General features: G+C 34.6%; 1 protein-coding gene across 1 annotated transcript; it reads left to right on the top strand.

The window, feature by feature from the left end:
• The first annotated feature begins 358 nt into the window (after positions 1 to 358).
• LOC113495172 (zonadhesin-like) lies at positions 359 to 20,203 on the top strand. The gene is made up of 38 exons (XM_026873780.1): positions 359 to 367; positions 469 to 721; positions 860 to 1,057; positions 1,750 to 1,947; positions 3,878 to 4,069; positions 4,352 to 4,534; positions 5,161 to 5,343; positions 5,584 to 5,772; positions 5,853 to 6,059; positions 6,271 to 6,453; positions 6,531 to 6,719; positions 6,914 to 7,114; positions 7,260 to 7,445; positions 7,575 to 7,781; positions 7,857 to 8,039; positions 8,244 to 8,432; positions 8,620 to 8,820; positions 8,989 to 9,174; positions 9,263 to 9,457; positions 9,669 to 9,851; positions 10,119 to 10,307; positions 10,416 to 10,598; positions 10,683 to 10,871; positions 10,944 to 11,141; positions 11,381 to 11,569; positions 11,934 to 12,122; positions 12,457 to 12,639; positions 13,233 to 13,421; positions 13,824 to 14,015; positions 16,481 to 16,581; positions 16,950 to 17,093; positions 17,352 to 17,555; positions 17,664 to 17,762; positions 17,936 to 18,070; positions 18,387 to 18,596; positions 18,777 to 18,921; positions 19,241 to 19,366; positions 20,143 to 20,203. The coding sequence occupies exons 1-37, from the start codon at positions 359 to 361 to the stop codon at positions 19,363 to 19,365; spliced, it is 6,579 nt and encodes a 2,192-aa protein (XP_026729581.1). The 3' UTR covers position 19,366; positions 20,143 to 20,203.
• The last annotated feature ends 5,595 nt before the right edge of the window (positions 20,204 to 25,798 follow it).

Below are 25,798 nucleotides of genomic sequence, written 5' to 3'. Positions count from 1 at the left end.
CCTCTCAAAAATCCTACTTAATTGTTTTGATTTAAACAGTTCTCATTTTTCCCGATAAATTTGAACTGGTACAAACGTATGCATTTTGGTCTATCCAATAAACATAATTGGTTTAACAAAGGCAGATATTTTCCGAAATTAGTTTGGTATGTGTGTGACAGTACAATTTGCGCTGAAAACATAAAATGAATCACGATAGTTATTTTGTCTGTTCCTGACGCCAAACGCTGTAAACTTTTGGAAACAATATTGCTGACTAAACGAGTATGATACTGGATTTTTTAATTAACATACTATTGGCCTAAACAGCGACAATCCAATGAAATTACTTTGCAAATAGATTCATTTGTAGGTATTCATGCATAACGTATGTGTTTATTTTGTAAATCACGGTTTGAACTAAAAAAAAATCTTAAATAAATTTTTCAGTATGTGAGTACCTTGCTAACTTAGTTCATACTCATTTAGGCATTGTGTAAACATTCGTCCACTTTTTTCATTTTTGCTTACATTTTAGGTAATAGAAGATGCCGCAGACCAAATGAAGTCTTTGACTTCTGTCCGGCACCCTGTCCCCCACGAGAATGTGGGGTCAATATCGCTCTGATTCTATGTGCTCCAGCTCCTAAACTCGGAGATGCAGATTGCAAACCAGGCTGTAGATGTGCAGACGGTTATCTAAGAAATAAAACTGGTATCTGTATACCTGAGGCTCAATGCCGTACGTACCATTTTCCTGTTTTCAAGATATACTTATTTAAATAAATGTCAGAATTAAACCCACGCAATATACACAATAAAACACCCACACCACCAGTTGCTAGGGGCAAAAATCCTAGTTATCTTTGTGTTCTTTTAGCTCCAGAATGTCCCGAAAATGAAGTTTACGATATTTGTCCTGCTCTGTGCCCTCCATTGAGGTGTGGAGTAAACCCGGCCTTGATTCGATGTGCCGCTTCGCCCAAACCAGGAGATTCCAGATGCAAGCCACAGTGCAGATGCGCAGACGGTTTCCTGAGAAACAAAGATGGGAAATGCATACCGAAGGCTCAATGTCGTAAGTTTTGTTTCCATAGCAGAGGTTACCATTTGTACAACGTACAATAGGCATTTTCCCTCTCTTTTCTGAGATTTTGTGTGCTTATTGTTTATATTATTTCCCTAAATGTCTAGTCATTTTTTATTCGTATGTCATGATTTTTCTTTGCCGTTTATTAACTTTTGCTCTGTCATCTAGTTTCATTAGATCAGTTACTTTATTTAAATGTGAATTAGCGCTAAGTACACTTTGATTTTTAGTCGTCTCATAAAAGCAGCCCAGTTCATGTATCCAATGACTAGAACACGTTCATGATAAAAAAATAGGTATTTATGAGATTTGAATAAATTTAAAATGCATTTTTTTTTCAATATTATGATGCAATTCGTAGTTTTTTAGAAACACAGCTCTGTTGCGAGCGTGGTCCGAGCCTTGTAACAATGGTGAGGGTCGCGGGCGGCGGCGTTTTTATCCTTTTTAAGAGTATATTTCAGATTTCTCTTGTTTAATTTTTCTTCGTACTTATTATCTTAGTTGATAATAAAAAAATAATAATCGCGCCTAGGGGTATTTTACGTCGGGTACATGAACTGGGCTACTTTTGTAAGACGACTAAAAAATCACCAATCTCTCATTTTTCCTCAATTAAAAAAAAACCTATGTATGTTATATGAAGCTTGTAGTCTTAGACAGTCTCCTTTTAATTTCAGCACGAAAATGCCCCAAGAATGAAGTGTTCGACGTATGTCCGGCTACTTGTCCCCCTCTAGAATGTGGGGTCAATAAGGCTCTGATCAGATGCGCGGCGCCTCTCAAAAATGGCGATCCCAACTGTAACCCCTCTTGTAGATGTGCGGATGGTTACCTAAGGAATAAAGATGGTGATTGTGTCCCTGAAGCGGAATGTCGTGAGTAATTTTAACTCTTTTTCTCTTTAAGTTTTTATTACGAACTGTTTTTTTAATGTTCCAAAACTCATTTGGTTGTCAGTTTTAGTTTTGAGGTTGACTCAATAAAATTCCTGTTCCGAGAAAAGAATAATATTTTTCGCGTAACTTAAAATTTGCTAAACAAGAGCCAACGTTAAGAGTTTTTATCATTCTGTAAAATGCTGTTAATGAAGCTTTAGGTTCTTCTGGTCCATCAGCTGTTGGGTCATTGTACTGTACTGATCATTTAATTGATTGTTAAAAAAGAAACAATAGAATAGTAACATTAAATAAAGCATAATGTAAGATGATAACAAAACCATAAAACAATGTCGTGAGTGACAAAACATTTAAATAATAATGGCTATGTGCAAATAAACATCTGCTCTGCAGTTCCAAAAGCATTTCAAATAATAATTATCTTTGAATTTTTTTAATGAGGTAATTTTTCTTTATACGATTCTTTGCTATTATTCTTATTTCAATTAACTTGCCATATTTCCCTTGATAAAAGAAATTTACTGTCACGGAAAGAATGAGTGATTTTTTCCAACAATGCGAAATTATTGTATTTAAATATACAAATAAAAAACCAGTGTGTACGTAAAGTGGACGTCAGACTCGTGATAGTTAGGGATCCGTACACAGGATAACCAATCATATTAATGACCATATCAGTTACCTACTTTATCTTGATATGCATTATTATTTTTTGTAAGAAAGGCAACCATCTAGCTATAACGGGTCATAAAATACAGACTGGGTACATACGGATGGACAGACAGAAAGCGGTGTGTCAGGGCGCAACAACCCAGCAAAAATACCAGCGCGCGACGAGTCGCACGTGCGATCTACGCGTAGGACAAGAGTTTACGTGATCCACGAATACTTGTACTGAGTCTGGGTGACTTTGTGCATGTGACTTCAATGATTGCAAAACCCTCCGCAACATAAAGATGAGCTCTTAATGCGGGAGACGTACTTTTTTTTAACGCAGGATTTATATTTTGCCCTTTGGGTGCGGCATCCAGAAGAAATGTAGAGCTGGTACAATTAGGAGGACACAATATAAAAATAAACATGCCAGAGCCTTAGATATATGTATGTAAGGATGGATTATAATTAAGGATTATTGAAATTGCATTTCATGTTTTCATTTTAGTAGTAACTCGATACTGTCTAATTCTTAAGCTAACGTTTACTGAATGTTAATTCAGGTGGACACAATAGTATTTCAGTTAAGTACAGATGTCGTTACCTTTTGAAGGTCAGAGAATACGTGCGTAAGAAGACTGTTTACAGTCCATTACTGCGAGTGTGGAAAAGAGATGTCGCTCTACATGCTGTATTGTGCTGTCTCGCTTCTGCAAATATGATAAGATTGCTTTGCACATGGCACATAATACGTAAACAATATTTGTTTAATAATGAAATATCACAGACCTGGCATATAGTATAATTGACATCTGTTTTAACAGCTTGAATTAACATATTTTTTAACGCGATTTATTGCCATACTTTTTGAATTTGACATTCGTAGAAATATTGTTTTATGGTCACGTGTACGATACTGTTAATAGGAAATGTCAATGACATATTGTGTTGTTAAATGAATAGTGTGTATGATACTTTGTTTTGAAATACTCGAATTATACGCCCACTTATAGTACTGCTATCCAAACAGTTACTTTTGAACTATACATTATTATATGGTAGCTCTTCGTCATTCTCCTCGTTGTATATTTGGCGACTCAAGAAGATCGAGCTACTTTTTAGATTGTAAAATAGCTCAGTCTTCCAAATAATATAATCTCAGGTATTAGGTATTAGGTTAACCTGCCCCTAAGGAAATGACCTATATTTATATGACCAAAAAATCTTTAAATTTTTAATATTCAATTTGTTCTAGCATCGGCTTGTGGCCCGAATGAAGAGCTTTCTCCTTGTAGTAACGGTGGTTGTGGACCCTGGACCTGTTCAGATCTAGGCTACCCAACTGGCTGCGTCAAGATGGACCCAAGATACTGCAAAGAAGGATGCGTCTGTCAAGAGGGCTTCGTCAAAAATGATAACGGGACTTGTATACCAAGTAGTGAATGTTGTAAGTATGATTCATGATTTCAGTGTAGACACGTATGTCAGCAACTTTCTTCCTATTTAAATAAGAATTTACATTTTTGGAAATGTCTTTTGAGGACATTTTCTACCTGATTCTCGACATTGGAACACTTTAAAGTACCGATGGACATGGACGTATATATTTAGCAAACTATATTGTCATATTTGCCAAAGTAAGCCACTGCATGACATGTTACAGATGATGTTAACATAATAACATTTTGTGTAATTGCTGATAATTACACAAAATGTTTTTCTATTTCAGCTGAATGTGGTGGTGATCCCAATGCGGTCGCTGGATGTGGCATAAACTGCGGCAGACTTTGCTCAAACTACAATAAAGGACCCGTTGCCTGCACAAAAGAGTGCCTCCGAAATGCATGTGACTGTCGAGAAGGTTTTGTGTTGGATGAATCCTCTAATAAATGTGTTCGACCTTATCAATGCAGTAAGTTAAGATCCTCAGATTTGAAAAAGTTGTGGCTCTATACTAATATTATATAGAGGAAAGATTTGATTGTTTGTTTGACACGCATAGGCTTAGAAACTTCTGGACCGATTCGAAAAATTATTTCACTGTTGAGAAGCTACATTATCCCCGCTGAACATAGGCTATAATTTATTTTGAAAAATATTAGGATTCCGTAAGAAAATTGCGATAATGTAAACAAAGGTATTAAAGCGAAAACCTATTTCTGCGTACGCTGCTAATACTATTGACAATAGAAAAAAATTATAATAATAATATATATAATAATAATATATCCTGGGACAACTCACACACGGTTATCTGATCCCAAGCTAAGCAGAGCTTGTGTTATGGTAACCAGATAACTGATAAACTTACTTATATATTTCTAAATACATACATATTATAGATAAAATAACATGACATTTCGTTTCTTTAACCTTACATCTCCATGCAAAAGATTTTGAAAATGTTCTTTATAAATCATGACAAGAAACTTCATCAGATACTTGAGGACATTTAGTCATCAGCACTTGATAGTCTTCTCCATCTTCTTCGTGTCTTCCACATATTCTATTATTAATTTTTTTGTTATTTTCCCATAGAATGCTATAAACCCAATGAGTTTTACGACCCGTGTCCTCCGAAATGTCCCCCACAAACTTGTGAGAGCATAAACAGAACATATAAGTGTCCCATATTTCCTGCCGTTTGCCAAGGTGAATGCCGATGTGATCCAGGATACTTCAGAAACAAGATCGGAGAATGTATTAAAGGGGAGGATTGCTGTAAGTATTAAAAACCATTAGCTAGATACCACAATTATTACATGACGAAAAACATTTGCTGACTCGTTGCCGATTTTAACGTACTGCGTATAGTTTGTAGGTGTAGGTTATTAAGCATGTATAAAATGAACATAATTATAGCTATGACAACTCAATTTTGACAAGTTACTACTGATTCATAGAAAACTTCTTATAACATATTTTTCTGAATTATATTGATGAAAAACTTTAACATTTTAGTGAAATGTACGGGTCCAAACGAGTATTTCTCATGTGGTGGCGCCTGTGACAACGTGTGCTCCACGATCAACAAACAAAACCAGACTATTTGTCCAATCATAAACATTCAGTGCAACCCTATGTGTTACTGCGAAGAAGGATACGCCAGGGACGCTAATAACATTTGTATTCCAATAGAAAAATGTCCACGTGAGTTGTAAGAATACCTTTAGATACTGTTTATACGGCAAAAAAATTGATCAGTTATATAATTTGATTATGTTCCACAGCACCACAATGTAAAGATGATGAAAGATACGAAGAGTGTCCCGATTGGTTATGCACAGCGCAAACTTGCTCACAAGTTGGATTCCCTGTAGCTTGTCCTGCGCTATCTGGTGAAGCTACTGTCACATGTCCAGGCTCTCCTGCCTGTGTCTGTGATTATGATAAAATTAGAAACGATGAAGGGAAGTGTGTGCCGTCAGATCAATGTCGTGAGTATACTATTCATCATACAGGTCCATTTTAATAAGCTTAAACCTAATTCACATAATATAATGTATTGCTTGTCACCTGTATTTTTTCCTTTTCGCATCATCTGAGTGAGCCTTTACTCTTTCGTGAAGACAAGTTAAGACCATCAGTTGGATGGCATTATGTCAAAAAATAACTACTATTACTAGGATTTAAAATGTGTCTTTACAGCCTCATGTGGAGGAGATCCTAACGCTAGACCTGGTTGTGGAGTCAACTGCGGCAGACGTTGTTCTAACTACAATAAAGGGCCAGCTATATGTCCTCTTATATGTATGGTAAATGGCTGTGACTGCAAAGATGGATTTGTATATGACGATAATTTGAAGAAATGTGTCCTCCCTAAAGATTGCAGTAAGTAAAAAAAAATTATCTGGATTTTATAATGAAGGGTGCGATCACCAAATAACTATTTTTGTTTTTCAATTTAGCACCAACTTGTAAAACGAACGAAGTTTATGACGCTTGTGCGAATGGTGGATGTCAAAAGAGAAATTGTACTCAGCTAGGAAAGCCGGACTACTGCATTGATGTCACCCAATGTGTCGGAGGTTGTGTTTGCGCGAAAGGTTTCTTGAAAGCCAAAAACGGTACATGCATCCCTGAAAAGCAGTGTCCAAGTAAGTCTAGATTACAAACATACGAAATTTTACTCAATGTCGTATGTATAATGCTCTGAATGCAGTTTTCGTTACGTCACTTTTTTAATGTACATTTGATTGATGATTTCTATATTATGATCCTCTGTAATAAGAAATTCATAAGTTTTTAATTAAATAATATATATCCTTAAAGAACTCTTCATTTGTCATAGTACCAACGTGCCCAAAGTATGAGAGGTTCGAATGGTGCCCAGGAAGAGAGTGCTCACCACAATCATGTTCTGATGTTGGTGTCCCAAGGCAAGAACCAGAACAATCAGACAGTTCAAGTTGTGAAGGACCACCGAAATGCGTCTGTAAAGATGGTTATGTAAGAAACGATAACGGGAAATGTATACCAATCACGAACTGTCGTAAGTAAAATGTTTTAGATGTGTTAAAAATATATTGTCAATATTTCGTTTTTGATTCTTTGTTTCCAATTTAGAACAGAACAGAACGACAAACTTTTTGAAAATACTTCGTCATTGAAAATGTGCTAAAAAATATTTTTCACAGCCTCATGTGGAGGTGACCCGAATGCAGTTTCTGGTTGCGGTACAAACAGCTGTAACAAACTGTGCTCCAACTACGACAAACCTCCAGTACCGTGTCCAAGAATATGCAAAGTTAATGCCTGCGACTGTAAGCCTGGATTTGTTTACGATGAAAACCTTAAGAAATGTGTTCGACCTAGCCAATGTAGTAAGTAAATTTTAATTAATTGACTTGGAAAGTCTTGCTTTCAGTTTTACTAAATTTAAAAAAGATGATCGAAAAAATTATCATCGTTCTTAACGGATTTCCTAGAATTAAATATATTATTATTTTCAGCTCCACAATGTAAACCTGGTGAAAGATATGAGCAATGTCCTGATTGGCTCTGCACAGCTCAGACTTGCTCACAAGTGGGTTTCCCTATCGCATGTCCAGCAATATCTAGTAAGCTAAGTGTATCATGTCTAGGTTCACCTGCTTGTGTCTGTGATAATGATTACGTTAGGAACGACGAAGGAAATTGCGTACCAACGGATCAATGTCGTAAGTACTTAGAACTTTATGAAAAACGTTTTTGTACATTTCAAAAAATACTTTATTAAAATGTTCGTATTTTAGCTTCGTGCGGTGGAGATCCTAACGCAGTATCGGGTTGTGGAGTTAATTGTGGCAGACTATGCTCAAATTACAATAGAACTGATGTCGCATGTATTGCAGTCTGTTATCCAAACGCCTGTGACTGCAAGAAAGGTTATGTGTTAGACGAGAATACTAATAAATGTGTTCTTCCTACACAATGCAGTAAGTATTCCGGTCTCAAAACAAATATTTAACAAAAAGCAGCCTTCTAAATAATTTCTTCGTGTCACGTCAATTTCCCTTACCACAGAAGAGTGATATCCTGCAAAATATTGACTGAAAATAAAATTTGTAATATGAATAGTAAACAGTGGTTGTATTCTGTTTTTTTTTCGGTTAAAAACTTAACAGCTTGTTTGTTTTCAGCACCAACTTGTGGAGAAAATGAAATCTACAGCTCTTGTTCCAACGGTGGATGTGGAAAGTGGAATTGCTCACAACTGGGGCAACCTGACCTCTGTATTGATGTGATAGAGTGTTTTGGAGGATGCGTGTGCAAGACAGGCTACCTACGCACAGAGGAGGGTATTTGTGTACCTGAAAAAGAGTGCCCAGGTAAGTAAAATTAAGAAAGTCAGAAAAATAAATTTCTAATTGTAGTGAGTCACCCACAAATTACATCAATTAAAACTTTAAATCAATGATCGAAGATCGAATAATGAAGTCATCAAAATCCAAAACTGAAACAGGCTTATATTAAGTTCCATAGAACTAAATTCACTTTATTTTGTTTCTTTTACAGCACCTACGTGTCCTGAATATGAAAGATTTGCATGGTGTCCAGAAGTTCTTTGCTCTCCACTTTCCTGTACGGACGTTGGGTTCCCTATAGCCTGCCCAATAATATCTGAAATCTTGAAGTGTCCAAGTCAACCACAATGTGTCTGTAACGATGGTTACGCGAGAAACAGTGATGGCATATGTATACCTATCAAGGAATGTCGTAAGTACATGAATTACTTTTTCTTTTCTGTGTCGAAGTAACAAAAAATTTACCATTTAGCTATTCGTCCAATTTTCAATCGGTTTTCTTGTCTAATTTTTTCTACAAAATTGCAACATGGATTATTTTCGCCAGAGCGATTTATTGAAGTAGAAAATATTTTTGCAGCATCGTGCGGTGGAGATCCAAATGCTGTATCCGGCTGTGGTACAAACAGATGCAACAGACTTTGTTCTAATTACGACAAACCACGAGTTCCATGTACAAAAATATGTTTGCTAAATGCTTGCGACTGTAAAAAAGGATTCGTATTCGACGAAAATATTGGAAAATGTGTACCTCCAAAAGAGTGTTGTAAGTTTATTTTAGAAATAAAATTAATTCAAGAGGCCTCGGATTTCAAAAATTTTTTTAAAGTATTACTCAATATTCGTGTTTTTAGCACCAACATGCGGGCCAGACGAAGTTTTTTCTGAATGTATTAACGGCGGTTGTCAAGCCAAAAATTGTTCTCAAGTCGGCAAACCAATACCCTGCATAAAAATGGATACTAAAAATTGCAAAAAGGGATGTCTTTGTAAGGAGGGATATTTACGAAGAGATGACGGTGTATGCGTACCCCAGGATCAATGTAACCGTAAGTGTCTTCTTTTAATATTTGCTTAAAAGTCAAACTTTTTGACTAATTTGAAAAAAAGATGAAACTGATCTGTCAAAATTCGAAAAGAGGTCAAATACTCAAAAATTGAAAGTGATTTGTTTCAATTGAAAAGAAAGAAAAACTACGAGAACTTAACCGAGTTGCTCTTCCAAAACATGAAATTCTTAACTTACTAAATGTTTTCTAGAATGCAATAAGCAGAACGAATACTACGACTCGTGTGCGCCAACCTGTCCCCCGCAGACTTGTGAGAGCATCGGCAAAGTGTACCGTTGTCCCGTAACTACAGCTGTCTGTAAGGGAGCCTGCCGATGTAATAAGGGATACTTCAGGAACAAAATCGGGGACTGTATTGCAGGAGACGACTGCTGTAAGTAAAAGCACCGTCAAGGTAAATTATTATGTATAGTTTTATCAACTGGTGTCTCTTATAAGGTTCCTTACTTAAAGAATAATCCAAAACCCCCATGATGTAATTACGGTATGCAGTCCCATTTCTTAAAAAATAAAATCGACGTCGACACGATAATAAATTAGTTTTTAATATTTATGTTGATGTTATGGAATCCTCAGAGTCGCGAGTCCAATTGACATTCGAGCAAATTTTATTTATATGTTTTGCAATAATATTTTTTAGTGAAATGTACGGGTCCAAACGAGTACTTCTCTTGTGGCGGTGCGTGCGACAATGTTTGTGCTACTCTTAGCCAACAAAATCAGACGAATTGTCCCATCGTGAACATCAAGTGCAACCCCATGTGCTACTGTGAGGAAGGGTATGCCAGGGACGATAAGAACATTTGTGTACCTATAGACAAATGCTCAGGTACTTTCTTATCTTTAAAAGAGCTGAACTCTATCTAAAATGAGGAATTTTGGTACTTTTAAGCTCTGAAATTATGTGCCCATATTAAACCTTTTTTTTAAATTGCAGTTGCGTGTGGAGGAGACCCGAACGCAAAACCAGGGTGTGGTGTGAACTGCGGTAGACGTTGCTCTAACTATAATAAGGGGCCGGCTATATGCCCTCTAATATGTAAAGTAGATGGTTGTGACTGCAAAGACGGCTTTGTGTTTGATGACAATTTAAAGAAATGTGTCCTGCCTAAAGATTGCAGTAAGTATTTGTGAAAACTTAAATTTGTATAAAGCTGTTTGGAGTGAAATAAGGGACTTGTGAACTAATAAACGTTATTTCTAGCACCAGTATGTGGAAACAACGAAGTATACGATTCATGTGCAAATGGGGGATGTCAAAAGAGAAACTGCTCCCAATTTGGAAAGCCCAAAGTGTGTATAGATCCCATCAAATGTAATGGAGGATGTGTCTGCCAAACGGGATACTTACGAGCCGAAAACGGAACTTGTGTACCTGAAAACCAATGCCCTGGTAATTTAGATACCTTTACTATATTTCTAGATGACACATACACACAACACTTAAGTAAATGAGAATTTTCAGGTATATGTCAAAAAGCAAACGAGTATTATGACCCTTGCCCTCCTATATGTCCTCCACAAACTTGTGACAGTCTGAACAAAACGTACTTTTGCCCAGCAACTATAATTAATGGGAGTAAAATATGCCAAAGCGCTTGTCGATGCAAGGAAGGATTCTTCAGAAATTCAGTCGGTGAATGTATCTCGAAAACTGATTGTTGTAAGTTGTTCAAATGTGGATAATATCCTATACTATAAGAACATTTTAAATTAATCTTAAATAATGTCTTCTTAATAAATTCCGACGTTTTAATTATCATGCATCACCACAATGGAATCGTCATCCACAATAATGAAATGAAAAAGAAATCGGCACCGTTATAAAAAACAAATACTCAACCATAAAACAAATGAAATAACAACAAACGTTCAAAAAAATCAACAATTGTGATTTTACAGTAAAATGCACGGGACCTAACGAATATTTCGCATGCGGTGGAGCTTGTGACAATGTTTGTGAAACTTTAGATAAACAAAACCAGACGAACTGCCCTATTAGAAATATCAAATGTAACCCTATGTGTTACTGTAACGAAGGGTACGCTAGGAATGATAAACAAATATGTGTGCCTATTGAACAATGTCCAGGTAATTAATCTCAACTATTCTTGCTTTTTGAACATTCATAGGAAATAATTAGGTATGTGAAAAATGATTAATGCTAAAAAAAACATTAATGTATTTGGATGCTGTTTAATTTTCTTTGAATCCTACTTCCAAATTTCTAAACCAAGTTATAATTATATACCATTAAAAAAAAATACATAAAACACTGGAAAAAAATAAGCCCCAGACCGTTCTAGAACCTACGACTACAGACAGGCATTACTTTTGTTTTTTCTTACGTATTGTTGGCATCATTGCCATTTAACCATTAATCGCAGATTCAAGACTTTTTTGAGGTTAAAAATTTTCCCCTTGTATTATTTATTTCTTATATATTTTGTTTCAGTAAAATGTACTGGTCCCAATGAGCACTTTGCTTGTGGTAGTGCTTGTGACAATGCATGTGCTACTCTTAGTAAGCAGAATCAAACAAACTGTCCGATTAAAAGTAAGAAATGTAATCCCAAATGTTACTGCGATGAAGGATACGCAAGGGATGATAATAACATATGTATACCTATAGCACAATGTGGAGGTAAATTTGACTAAAATATTAATTATTATTATCTGAAGTATTATTTTTTCCTTTAGTTGATGTACAACCTGGTGTCAGAATTTAAGCCTCTGACGTGTTTTAAGATACTCAGGTGTGCTGGTTCTCCTCCTTCCTTACGATCCTTTCCTTCTCTCAAAGTATTTTTGGCTAGTGATTGAATTAAATACTTTTTAATACGAACGTTGTTGCCGGCTGGATTTCGAACCCTTTTACCGGTTAGTCAACGGTCAAAACATGCTTCGTATCATTACAATTGTTATTAAAAGTAAAACACTTGGATCGAACTTAGCTAATTAAAATGTTTTCCCTCAAGTGTCTTGTCGTGGGGATCCCAACGCTGTTGAAGGATGTGGCACGTATTGTGGAAGAAGGTGTACTGATTACAATCAAGGACCGGTCGCATGCCCAGCCATCTGCATTCTAGACGCTTGTGACTGCAAACAAAATTACGTTTATGATGATAGTATCAAGAAATGTGTTTTACCTAAAGACTGCAGTAAGTATTGTTTTTAAATATACTTGAATGGAAAGAAGAAAATGGTACTTTAGTAATGTTTCGGAAAAAAAAATGTTCTGCAGAATAACTTTCATTCTGGGAAGCAACTTTCAAGCTTCAAAATAATTCCTTTTCACAGCATCAATTTGTGGAAAAGACGAAATTTTCAGTAGTTGCACAAATGGTGGAAATCAAAAGAAAAAATAATCAGTATAAGGAAACCTAACATATATTCGTGTAAATGTATACAATGATGTATCTTTAGGGATGGGTATTTGATTGACGCAAATAGAAATTGTGTACCGATCGATCAATGTCCAAGTGAGTTTAATTATTTCGCCAACAAGAAACCGGGGAAATTTTAAAAGGTTCAAAAAGCAACTACGTCCATAGGATTCATTCAAACATTTTCGGTTTCTGATTAGAAGATTACCTGTCTTCTAAAGAGGTTTTTATACTTGTAGCCCGATTGATGATTTTATGCCCTATGCCCAAAATAGAATCTAATGTTATAAACATTATGGTACACAAAAAATATTTAAAAAATTAATTTAATTTACGGTACTTATTCTGTTTTGTGGTTACTTTCACAGTCCCCGTTTGTAAAGAGAATGAGTTTTATGATAAATGTTCTAATATGGGATGCAATCAGAGAAAATGTTTTGAAGTTGTCGACCCAACTGCGGCCAAAGAAATTGTTGAATGTATTGGAGACTGCGTTTGTGTTAAAGGATTTTTGAGGAACGAATTTGATATTTGTGTTCCCGAAAATCAATGTAGAAGTAAGTTGGCATGATGAAGGGACGATTGTAACATAAATTTAATAAAATTATTCATTTCATTTTCAAGGTATTGGTCATTATTATACAGATAAAAGTAAGATTACATTCCTAGTTCATAAACTTAGCACAAACACAGTTGCACAAACATTTGCTCTTCACTTTTCACTTCAAATTAAAACAAGGAGGTTACCTATATGAGCTATAAACAATATATCTTTAGGTCTTCCTTGAAAATGTTAAACCAACAGTTTTTACAGCATTGTTCCCGAGTTATTCAGAGAAACTTTCGTGTATGCTAAACATCTGCGGAAGGTTCTCCGAAACATTTGCACTATGCACTTTGCTTATGTACAATTAATTCCTTGAAAATCTACTCTACCATTCACAAATTACTTTTCACAGAAATATGTGACAAATCTCATGAAGTTTTCGACCCTTGTCCGTCAACATGCCCACCGCGAACGTGCGATGGTCTCAACAAGATGTACGCTTGTCCTATAGCTGGAGAAAAGCCTCCTTGCAATCCCGACTGTGTCTGCGATAAAGGCTACTATAGAAACAATTCAGGAGCTTGTGTAACCCGTGAAGAATGTGGTGAGTAGTAAACGAAAAATAACATAACAATTATTCGACAAAAATGTTATTGGGCGATCGGCCCTATAAATACGTGTGAATAAATCAGTCTTCAATAATTCTAAATTTGCCTTACAAAAGTTATTATTATCATAGAATGGAATAGTTGTAAACCCTCGTAAACTTGAGAGAGATGGATCGACTGTCTCAAACATTTTGACCACGTTTATGCTACCTACTTGCTTTGTAATATACAAAAGAAAAAGTTTGACTGCAAATTAAAGTCGTATAATGATAAAAACAAACTATTAAACATAAAATCCTCTTTTCATTAAAATCAATCAAAGGAACTTCTAAGTACCCGGACATAAAAAGATTGTATCGTCTTTAGTCTGTTTCAAAATCTTCACTAAAATATAAATTAGAAGAATTGAACGACATCTATGGACTAAATTAGAATCGTATTTAATCCAAACTTGTATTCAAAACGACGTTGATAATCTTGGGAGCCTTTTCTATTTATTTCTGAAGGGCTAAGCTTACCTTTGATCAAATTAATATAGTAGAAGCGACTAAGGACTCCATAATAAATCTTGGGCTTAAGCAGTTTGAGAAAAGGATACTGTTTTAATCAGGTTTTATTTAGATACCTCAATTTGTGTATAAAACAGAAGTCTTCTTTGCAGTATTAAGTTCAATAATTTTCTTAATTAATCCCTTACTTATTAGTTGTTGTAAAATGTTTAAAGATATTTTTTCAAAATAAATTATACAGATAAAGGATGGGTATTATTCTCAAATTATAATATATTGAAGTCTACCAGCAATCTTATGGCTTTGTATTAAAAGCGTCTATAATAGCAATAGTGCCAGATCATATCTGTTACTATTGTGAACATTCTTCTTTTCGCGTAGTGTAGGTTCGACCACTGATTACGATGCTTATTAGTTGCGTTTTGACGATTACAAATTCCAGTATTTTAGTCCACCGAAGAGAGCCGAAACCCCTAGAGCACCGAAAAGTAGAAACTTTTGAAGAAATTATTAGGAATGTACATTTAGCTTCAAAAAGACACTATGGACCGCAAATTCATCATGACAGAATCATATAAACAATTATTATCTAAGTGTATTCTTAAAAAAATATTTTAGATTTCTGTTTGCGTACTTTGTTTTTCATCGAAATAAACAAATAAATAATCCATCAAGTTAAAATGTCAGGTTTGCTTATCAATAGCCAGCGCAATAATAATCATTACGTGTATTTACGGTCTCACATACGTATATAAACTTTATGCAGCTAAACACATTAAAAACAGTTGATTTACACACAAATCGTGGTACCTACATAATCGAAACCATTTGCCTTAACAAGCTACTGCAAAGGAATAAAAGACATTTTAGGGTTCAATATTAAATAATGAAGTCGTTAAATATTGTCTATATATCGAGTGCGATTTCATTTATTAAGGACTTTGAGATTTAAAACATATAATAAAATGATAGTTTCTTTATCTAAGTACATAAAAAATATCATGTGCAAAAATTAAAAAAAAAACTCGAATCATTTTCAGCGGAATTTCAAAGACAGATGTACTTAGTTATTGATGCTCTCCCTTGACAATCGGATTTCCATGTCCCATTTCCCGAAGGTCAAAATTTATCATCAGACGAAGCTAAGAACTCTTGATTATGTATCCATATTTTATTTCAGTTCGCTTTCATTTGAGTCCCCTCGAGTATATTTGTAGACAGACGGTTATTCTTTCCCACTTTCACCCTTCACAACATTTGAATGGTTATAACGATTAAAAACATACATGTCATATGCCACTCGTACATAATTTATCTTCAACAAAAGACAAGATAAGACTACATTAAAATCGCTCAATCCGTTCGACAGTTATGATGTCACACGCAGACAATTAGACAGACAGACAATCCTTGGCTCCACTCGACCACTTTCTGTACGGAACCATTTCCTTAACATTGAGAGCTACTAAAACCAGTATAGTTTATCTGAAGCATTCAGATAATGTTACGCTATAATAACAACAACTTCATTTATGAGTGTGAATAATTTAGTGGCTTTGGCATCGCCTTAAAGAAAAGACGAATGCCCTTCAAAAAGTGAATCAATTGTTTCTTTTAATGTATTTAAATTAAAAATGACTACTTCAGACCCTCGAAGTTTATTGACGGCTGTGATATTAACACTGTGTTTCTGTACAAGTACTTATTTAATTGTTGTACTTCATTATTAGTTACATAAGAGTATCCAAAAAACTTCCATACAACGTTCACCCAGAATACATGTTTTGAAATGTAACACCATGGTCCATAGTATTCTGTACTATTTTTGATTCTTTTGGAAAAAAGTGCACACGAAATCTACTAGATCGAATAGAAGTCCATTAATATAGACCTCAATCAACTTAATAATGATTAATAATAATACAAGCTACAATAAAACCTTATATCTTCAGGTGCATCCAACATGACTAGTCCACAAACACCAGTAAATAAAACTGAAGCCACAGAAAGGCTGAACAACGGAGCTATTATAGTAGCCGGAGAATTTTTATATGTAAGTATTGATTTCATGGTGAGGAAAAATAACTATCTTCTAATTTTAAGTATGATGACATAATTATCTACTTTTACTTTATGTGTCCTACCATTGTCCTTGACATCATCGTTTTAAGTAACCTTAAGAACGGCTTAACTTGAACAGATTTACAAAGTATATGGTTTTAGGCAAGGTCAAATTCGAACTAGCTTGTTTATTAATGCACAAAACTTCTATATATGGGAGGATGCCTGTGCCCAGCTGTGGGGCATCATGGACTAATGCTGTTGTTTTTTGTAGTCAAATTTATTGGCTCCACGGTATCCCAGTAACTAGGTATTATATATTATTGTATATTTTATTTACTAATAACAATTTCTTTTCAGCAATTAGCAACAAGCTCGCCAAACGACAACATAATATTATCAGGAACATCTGTTGTCATAGCTTTGGCCCAACTAGCTCTTTTCACAACAGGATTAGTATTGGAACAGCTTCTGAAATTCATCAACTTGCAAAATAAGGATGAGGTAACTAGCTGCGAAGCTTTTAAGGGATACTTTTCTTAACTACGTTGCCTATTGCAGTCTTACCAGTTTATTTGATATGGATCTCATGTCCATCAGACGTACTATACCTTTTATATTATGTATACGATAATTATTTTCCCATGATCAGGAATGGTGATTAAGCTTTATTGAACTGTTTCATTTTATTTTCTTTATTCATACCTCTTTTTATTCCTTGTAGAACTATGTGATCAATATCGAACTTATTTTCGTTTATAGATTCGCGCTGTTTTCCCTGCATTAATCAAGAGCTATCAAAACCAAAGTAATGTGGAATTTACGGCAGTTTCAAAATATTACGCTAATAAGGATTATCCTTTGAGTGATTATTTCAAACAAGAGTCCAAGAAAATATTCAAGTCTACTGGAGAAAATCTTAATTTCGACTTAGCTGATGAGGCTGCCAAAATTATAAATAAATGGGTATGTATTATATTTTTAACTGATGATAAAGGAAATATTGCTGTATTAGAAGAAAAAGAAGAAATTAATTATGAAAGAATACAATAGAAATAAAATTTGTACTTCCAGGTTGACGATAATACAAATGGTAAGATTCAAGACTTGGTGAAACCAGACATGTTTAGTGATGACACCCGACTGGTTTTCGTCAATGCAATTTATTTCATGGTGAGAAATTGATATATTTTACTATTAATACTACTCAGTATTTCAGCATTGCAGGAATGGCTTAAAAACTAAATATCAATACTTCTAAAGAGAACAATATTGAAAAAGATATCAAAAACTTGGGTGATCAATAAAATATGTAGAGAATAAATTATTTCTTTGCTCTATTTCAGGGTAACTGGGTATATCAGTTTAATCCAAACAATACTGAAAAGAAAGAGTTTTACAAAAGCAATGGCGAAACGGTGACCGTAGAAATGATGTACCAAAAGAACCGATTCGACTACACCGAAAACGACCAGTATCAGGTTTGTATGAAATGAAAAAAGATAGGTATATATTATATTCTCCTTCATACGGTGACATGATGAATAAAATAATAATTGGTGTCATATTAAAACCGCGATGGACTTGCTAAATATTAAACCATTTTTTTCCGATTTCATAGATAGCTAAAGATATAAATTAGGTAGCTTGATGTACAAAATGTTTGTATTTTTTACTTTTTTTATCATCTACTCTTAGGAATCAACTCGTATACTATAAATGAATAAAGTTGAGCAAGCAAAAACGATGGCTAAAAAAGACTATAACTAAGACATTTACAGGGTTATTTTTTTGCAGGCAATAAAATTGCGATACAAAGGAAATGCATTCAGTTGCATAGTTGTTCTTCCAAGGAAGAGGGATGGCTTATTAAACACAATTAAGACTCTACAGAACCCTAAAGAGTTTAATAACATGATTAAAAATCTTCAAAGACAAGAAGTTGAAGTTAGCATTCCGAAAATGTTAATAAAAACAGAAATGAATATTGCTGAAATGCTTCAAAAGGTGAGTGAATTAATTTCTAATCGAGCTACTTACTAGAAAAAAATATATATTTTTAGGTTATTTTTTCTATCATGGGGATTTCGAAAGTAATAGTGTCGGACTTGGTATCATAATAAAAGACTTATGAAAAAAACTTAGAAAAAGGAACAAAAAAAATACTCAAATATATTTTGCTTTCAGGACAATGTAACAGCTATGTTCGATCCAAATAATAAGGACTTCGATGGTATATTGGAAAAGAAAGAAGATATTTATGTATCTGCAGCTATACAGCAAGCATATTTATCATTTAATGAAATAGGATCTGAAGCTGCAGCCGCTACAGGTATGTCTAACTAGATAATAATAATTGCAATAAATAGCATGAATAAGAGGCAAACAAATTTCAATTTCAATATTTTTCAATAAATTTTAAACAATACTACCACAAAAAAGTCCTGCAAATAAGAAATGTTAGGTCTGGTTAAACACAAGAGGCAGAAACTGAAGAATGTTGAATTCCTTTTGTCCTAATTGTTAGTCATTTTGTTCTTCTTGGTACTTACGGGTATGTTCATCATCTTTAGCCATATATATCTATTTGGGCCATCTTTTGTTTTTGAGTGAATTCCATAAGATACTCATTAAGGTAAATGTATTTTCAGCTGTCGTTATAAACACAAGATCTCTTAAGCCTTTGCCAACTGCAGTATTCAACGCCAACCGTCCTTACATATTCTACATCATGTTTGAAGACACAGTTTTATTCTGTGGATATTTTGTTAAATAAGGTGAATTTACAACTAAATAAAGCTTTTCAAAATTCTTATGTTCGTGTGTTTGGTTATTGGTGATGGATTTAACTTATCGAGTGGTGGTATTCATTACATTTCATCCTTCGGGTATTGCAACCCAATTTTCCCTTTTTCCTAGTTTCCTCTTCCTGGTTTTAATTTGATTATTTTGATCAAAACACGTAATGTCTTACCTATCAGAATTATAGCATATTGAGCAACTCCTTAATCTTGAGCGAGTTTAGACTCATCGTTAGTTGAAAAGTATATTTAGATTGTATCTAAGAGGTACAAAAATGGGCATTCAACGAGAAAAATCTTTAAAGTCTATGTTGCTTATTGTCATAAGTTCTTAAATAAACTCGTTTATTTATACAGTTAAGTACTCGTGTCGTTTTAAACAGAATAGGTCTTTGAATTTCCTTAAAGTTGTGGTTTTCAATGCTAATCGTCCGTTCGTATTTTACATTATATTCAAAAGAATTGTTCTTCCGCGGTGCCTTTGTTAAATGAGGTGAAACGCGTAATTTTTTGTCCTTGTTTGGTAACTTTTAAGTAACTCAATTGGGGCACTTTACAATCGTTGATATTTTGACTATTGCTTAGATTTTTACCTCTTTCCCAGATATATGTTCTTAGGTTACCAGACATGCTTTTTCAGTTTTTTTTTTATCTGCTTTAAAGAAAGAAATTACAATTATTTCAATATGTTTTTTCTTTTTGCTAAGGTTCTTCAGTACATATGCTTTACTCTGTAATCTTTTACATTTCAGCAATTATTTTTGGCGTTACATCAGCAATGTTACCTCCTCCAAAACCCGTTATATTTTATGCTAATCGGCCTTACGCATTCTATTTAATGTATCACGAAGTACCCTTGTTCTGCGGATCATTTGTAGGAGCAGCCTCTAAATAAAGGTGAACTGAACCTACATTCATCATGATACCTTTGTGTTTCTTAATCTTGGTTCTGCTTGAGTCACGGTGATGGGGTGCATTTAACGCAACAATTTAAATAGCCAAATTCAACATATTTCTTATTTATTTAATAACGGTTTTGTCACGCCGATCTTCTAGGACTGATCGACTAGTTTCAAAATCATCCGGAGTACTTAATCATGAGTTGTGAATTGAACAGTTCGATATGAAAATGAGCCTGTTTTAAATCATTAAAATTATCAAATTTCCTTCATTTAATAGAACTATGAGTTAGGGTTAAAGCCTTTTTGGTTTCAAGAAACTTTTATACACAAACAATTCTTAAATTAATATGCAATGAATTTTCAGCTATTGTTGAATTTGCTGCAATTTCTTTTATGCTGGAACCTCCAAAGATTTATATATTCTATGCTGATCATCCCTACATGTTTTACATAATATTAAACGATTCTTTTTTATTTTGTGGAGCATTTGTAGGTGCTCGTAAAAGATACATATTGACTTAATTTTCGGTAATATTTAAATAGACTGATTACCTATGTGTGTTGTTTTTTATCAAATTGCTTCATATGTGGTGATGGATTGGTTGTCAATGTCCGTAACTTGCTCATGTAGTGGGTAGTTGCTTAGGCAAATTAAGCGCCTAAGGACAGTGCATAGCATATTTGCCTATAAAATCTAAACACTGTAAATCATCAACAACTGCACTACCCTAATAAAAGACAAAAGTTTCCCTATTCCAATAAAGAAAAAAAAATTACAATCGCTTACTACAATGTCAATATTTTTAACTTTTACAGAAGTTGTCACATTGATGAGATTTGCCCCTATGGGTGAACTACCTGCTACAGAATTCAATGCAAACCAACCGTTTTTATATTATATGCTACATAAAAGCATCATCGTTTTCGGCGGAACTTTTGTCGGTGCCAATGTTTGACTGCCAAAAAGTCTTAACAAATTGTAGCATTTTGGACCCTAAGCCCAATGACGTAAATATTAAATTGACCATTTCAAAAACACTGAAACACAAAACACTTTTGCTGTTTCTCTGATTCCTTTAGTATTTCTCCTCTTTCAGTTTGTCTTTGCCTTTAAATTACCGTTATGTTCAGGTTTTTCTGTTTAAACTAACAATCGGAATTTTACTTGATAATTAAAGATAAGGTTATTTTCGCTTCTAATGCTAACCATTTTTGCTTGTTGTTGCCTAACTGCATAAGAAAATGAGATTTTCTTTGTTTTTGTTTAACATTATAATATTAACAATTGCTTTCTTTTTTATCCATTTCATTTTAAGAGAAACATCTAATAATATAATTTTTTTCGTTTTCAGGTTGGTTCAAGACGATAATTAATTTCTTTTTTCTAAATAAAATATGTGTATATACAATAGGCTCTTTGTGTTTTCTTTGAATTTCATCCATTTCCAATAATGTAATTAAAAATATTTTTAAACCTGACCAAAAACCAAACCGATCGCAGTTCCTGAACCAACTAGCATAAATGTAAGTATCAAGAAGTTTTTGCACAAATTACTGTAAATAATGACTGATACCAGGGACAAACCTCTAGAGGGACTAGTTTCCAATTAACAGGTATTATTGGAACTCCCCCAGGGCTGAGAATATCGACAGGATGGGATCAAATGAAATTACGTTAGATCCCACTTATCCAGACCAAATCCAGGATAATCTACCCAAGAAAACGTTGTTATAGCCTCCAGTCCACATAAAATTAAACGTTTGTTTCGCCATTTCAGCGACCTGTTTGTTGATAGTTTAATCCTTTTTTTATTCTTCAGTTTCCAATTTAAATTGCGATTTAGATAATACTTTGATGAATGAATCTAATCGGATTCTGTTTGGAATTTAATTTAGGCTTGGTTTATCTGTTTGGAACTATACTCAAAATATTTAATACATTTCATTTAAATTTCCTGATTAAGAGTTACAATTTACGCAATGCGATTTATATTAAAAGCAAAAGGCTAAAAAATAATGCCAGAATTTACGAGTGTACGGCTCTATTTCAAGTGGTAGTATTTTGGGAAAAATCTCAACAATGGTTATAAAAGGAAACTGAAGAACCCACGCATTATACGTAGGAAGAACCAAACACGAAGTGAGCAATACATCACAGAGGCAAGGACTGTGGTTCCCTTGAGACTCCTATATTGATGATTTAATTAAGCAGTTACCCTCAAACTTGTGTATTGGGATGCTCGGATGCGGGTCTCGACTGTCTGAGAATCTTGTCCGCTACGTTGGAATTTGTAATTAAGAAACAACGTCTCGGAACAAAATCTGTTTACGAAGTCGGTCGAAGTATTTTATCTTGTTCACCGCGGCACAGAGTAAACATCCACATGTAGGATGTGGGAAAGGAGAATAGTTCACGTTCTTCTTCGTTCGCTGTTGAATGATTTCTTATTGAATGAAGTTTACTTGAGCATGGAAGTATTAATCCCGTTCAAAGGCTTCACACAATATTGGACTTATAGCAACAAATTGGGTTAAATTGTTCAACATTCTTTGAGTAATGCGGTCCTACAAGCGTTAACAGGGTTTTTAAAAGGGTAATAGTTTTGGTTAAACTTCGTACAACTAGTTTGTATTGTTTGTATTATCTATCAAATTATCAGTAAATGAAGGGATTCCCTAACAGCTTTATAAGTACCTCAGTATTCCAATCCAATGTTATATAAGGCTTCACGGTTACCTAACTTTTCGTAAGTCGGTTCGTTGCCTCTAACTTTCTTACCGAAAATATCTTCTGTATATTAAGATGTCTAAGTTAATTAATTACCCACCTTTATCTTCGCCCAAAATATATAAAATCATACTTTCAACAGGTAAAAGCGAAACGAGTCGATAAGTAAAACCAGTAAATTAGCTTCGGATAACATCGAAGTTTCTCGTAAATTCTCAACTCTGGCGATTGTAAGGACCGCTGGCTCTCCAGCAAATTGATCTTATCGGGTAGCTACCTGATGTTCATAGTTAGTGGTCCATAGTTCATTGTGAAATTCGCAAGCGGCGCTAAACTCTGACGGTCAACTAATTTACCGGCAGACCAATCTTTCCCTTAATAGTTATGGTATAGTTGTTGCTTCAAAGTTCTTCAGTGCACCGCTAAGCAAACTTGGCCAAGTTTCAATTTCTATATAAATAATTATGTACGACGGATTTTCTTAGAACAGCCATTTTGTTTTCCTTTTAACTTTTGAGAATTGTTTGGTGTTCTCCTTAATGTATTCACTGAGTTCTTTGTGGTTCATTAATGATACTAGGAGTTGCTATTCCCTATTTTGTTTTATGATGCTACTGTAGTTGTTTCATAGAACACCTTTCAGAGGCCTTCTTGCTTTGTCAGTAATTAAATATATCCTAAACCTGTTTTCCTTTCCTCATTCTAGCTGTAAAACAGCTAGAATGAGGAATGAGCTTAGCAAACATTCAAACTTTTATTTTATTTTTACCCGACATTTCGGATCATTCAAGTTCTACAACTATTTTTAATAAACCCATTATGAACAACTAACAATTGAATGTTCAGTATTACCCTGAACATAGCCCTAACCATTAAGCTAATTAGCATTAGGGAAGTGACGCTATTATCGCTAGATTATTATCTACGATAGAACAATAGAGGCATTTGAGTAGAAGTAATGCCGTGCGCCTACAGTCGATTGAACTAACTTATCCAAAACAAAATTGAATTACCGATAAACATCCCAAGATGGTATACGCCTTCTGAGTGGCTAAGAAGCAGCTATCGTTCTTTGCTGGATAAGACTTCATCTGAAGCCAAAAACAAACTTTTACATGCTTGTTTACAGGTGATTGGGCGGTTTGCGATTAAATTTTTGTTTCAAATTTAGATGCTTTACGTCGTCTTTCTTCATTGAATATCAGAGTTGTCTTCTACCGAAATCTGCTTAAGACGAATTAACATGATTCAAACCTTTCTTGGTCCATAAAGCCACTGCAATTTTTTTCATAGGTACCTATACGTTTTAAAATAACTGGAGCATCTTTTTTTCTGAAACTAGTCTGGCACCCCCGATAAATACTCGTGAGTAAACCTTTGCATCATTTAATAACTTGAGCATCCACGAAATTTTAAAACATAGTGTAATGTTAATATACCACATTCACTGCCTATATAATCCCAGTTCGGCAACACTATGGAACACGACCAACTTCCTTCTGTCTTAACTATTTAGAACTAGAACATAACAACATACATAACTCTGCCTAACTATACACATACTGTTACCCGGTTACGCCTATAGTCTATGTTCCAAAGGGAATTGTTTCAGTGAGGATCCCGGTACGGAACCGACCACTTCCTCCGCCTTGGGTGTTCTGATGACTAATGGATTATGATTATAGTAGTTAGTGGCGCAGATTGTTGTGGTACAGAAATATATAATAGATGCCATTAGGCCTTCACTCGTAAGTAGAAGAAATCGAGTTAGTTCATCGATCACAGGTTGAGCTGTGACCTTCTAGTGCTTAATTTTATTAATTAATCTGCCACAAAATATATTTTCTTCTTTTATTTAAATAAAACATAATAAATTACTTATTTCAAATTTGGTCCAGGGCGACGCGTCAACGATTAACGTTGCTATTTCAAGCTATAATAAATCAACAGTCTAACAGGCAATGACATATTTCACAAACCTCACATTCCATAACTCGAAGCACCTTCGAAACGAACGTTATGACGTCACTATCTAATTTTCTACTGCTCTACAATGAAAGAGATTTTGAGATAAGTTCAAAAATATTTGACTTGTGCAGCTCGAGTCACGTGCCGGCAATCGAACCTCACGTACCGAACATGTGCAATGGGATTCGGTAACGCTTAATTTTGATAGCATTTTGAAAATGTAGAATCATTTTGATAATGGTTGTAGATATTTGTTATAACTAGATGGCAGTACTAGAAAAACAGAGTTGAAAATACACAATGTTAATACGCATACCAAGTGTTTTACAAAATATCTTAGCATATACACATAAAAATATATACACACTACACCAAAATACGATTTTAATATGGACAGTATGTATGACAAAATGTGTTGAAAGAGCCTAACCTACAGTATACCGTTCCAAAAGTATACAGTTTCAATACGGGTCTGAAAATTACGTAAGTCCACAAATCAAGCAACTGAAAACTCAAACTACACGGATGCGACCACCTAGACCCCAACTAAATCAAATCAAAAAGACCATCGGAAACGTTTACACGATTTATGAACACTCGAAACGTTTCACGGCACTCTTTCCAACCAGCCCACCTACTACGACCTCTGGTACTAATATTATTGAAGCTAAAGGAAAGAGATGCCGCTCTACAAAGTGTAGTGCGCTATCACACTTCTAAAACTGCAAAAAATTGGTTAAGACGTCACGGTAGGCTTGCAGATAACTCGGCTGTCTCGCGGGGGACCCTTACCTACTTATGTCAAAGAGA

The sequence above is a fragment of the Trichoplusia ni genome, chromosome 6 (assembly GCF_003590095.1).
Source record: "Trichoplusia ni isolate ovarian cell line Hi5 chromosome 6, tn1, whole genome shotgun sequence".
NCBI classification, from domain to species: Eukaryota; Metazoa; Arthropoda; class Insecta; order Lepidoptera; family Noctuidae; genus Trichoplusia; species Trichoplusia ni.
This window is presented reverse-complemented; position numbering and strand designations above follow the sequence as displayed.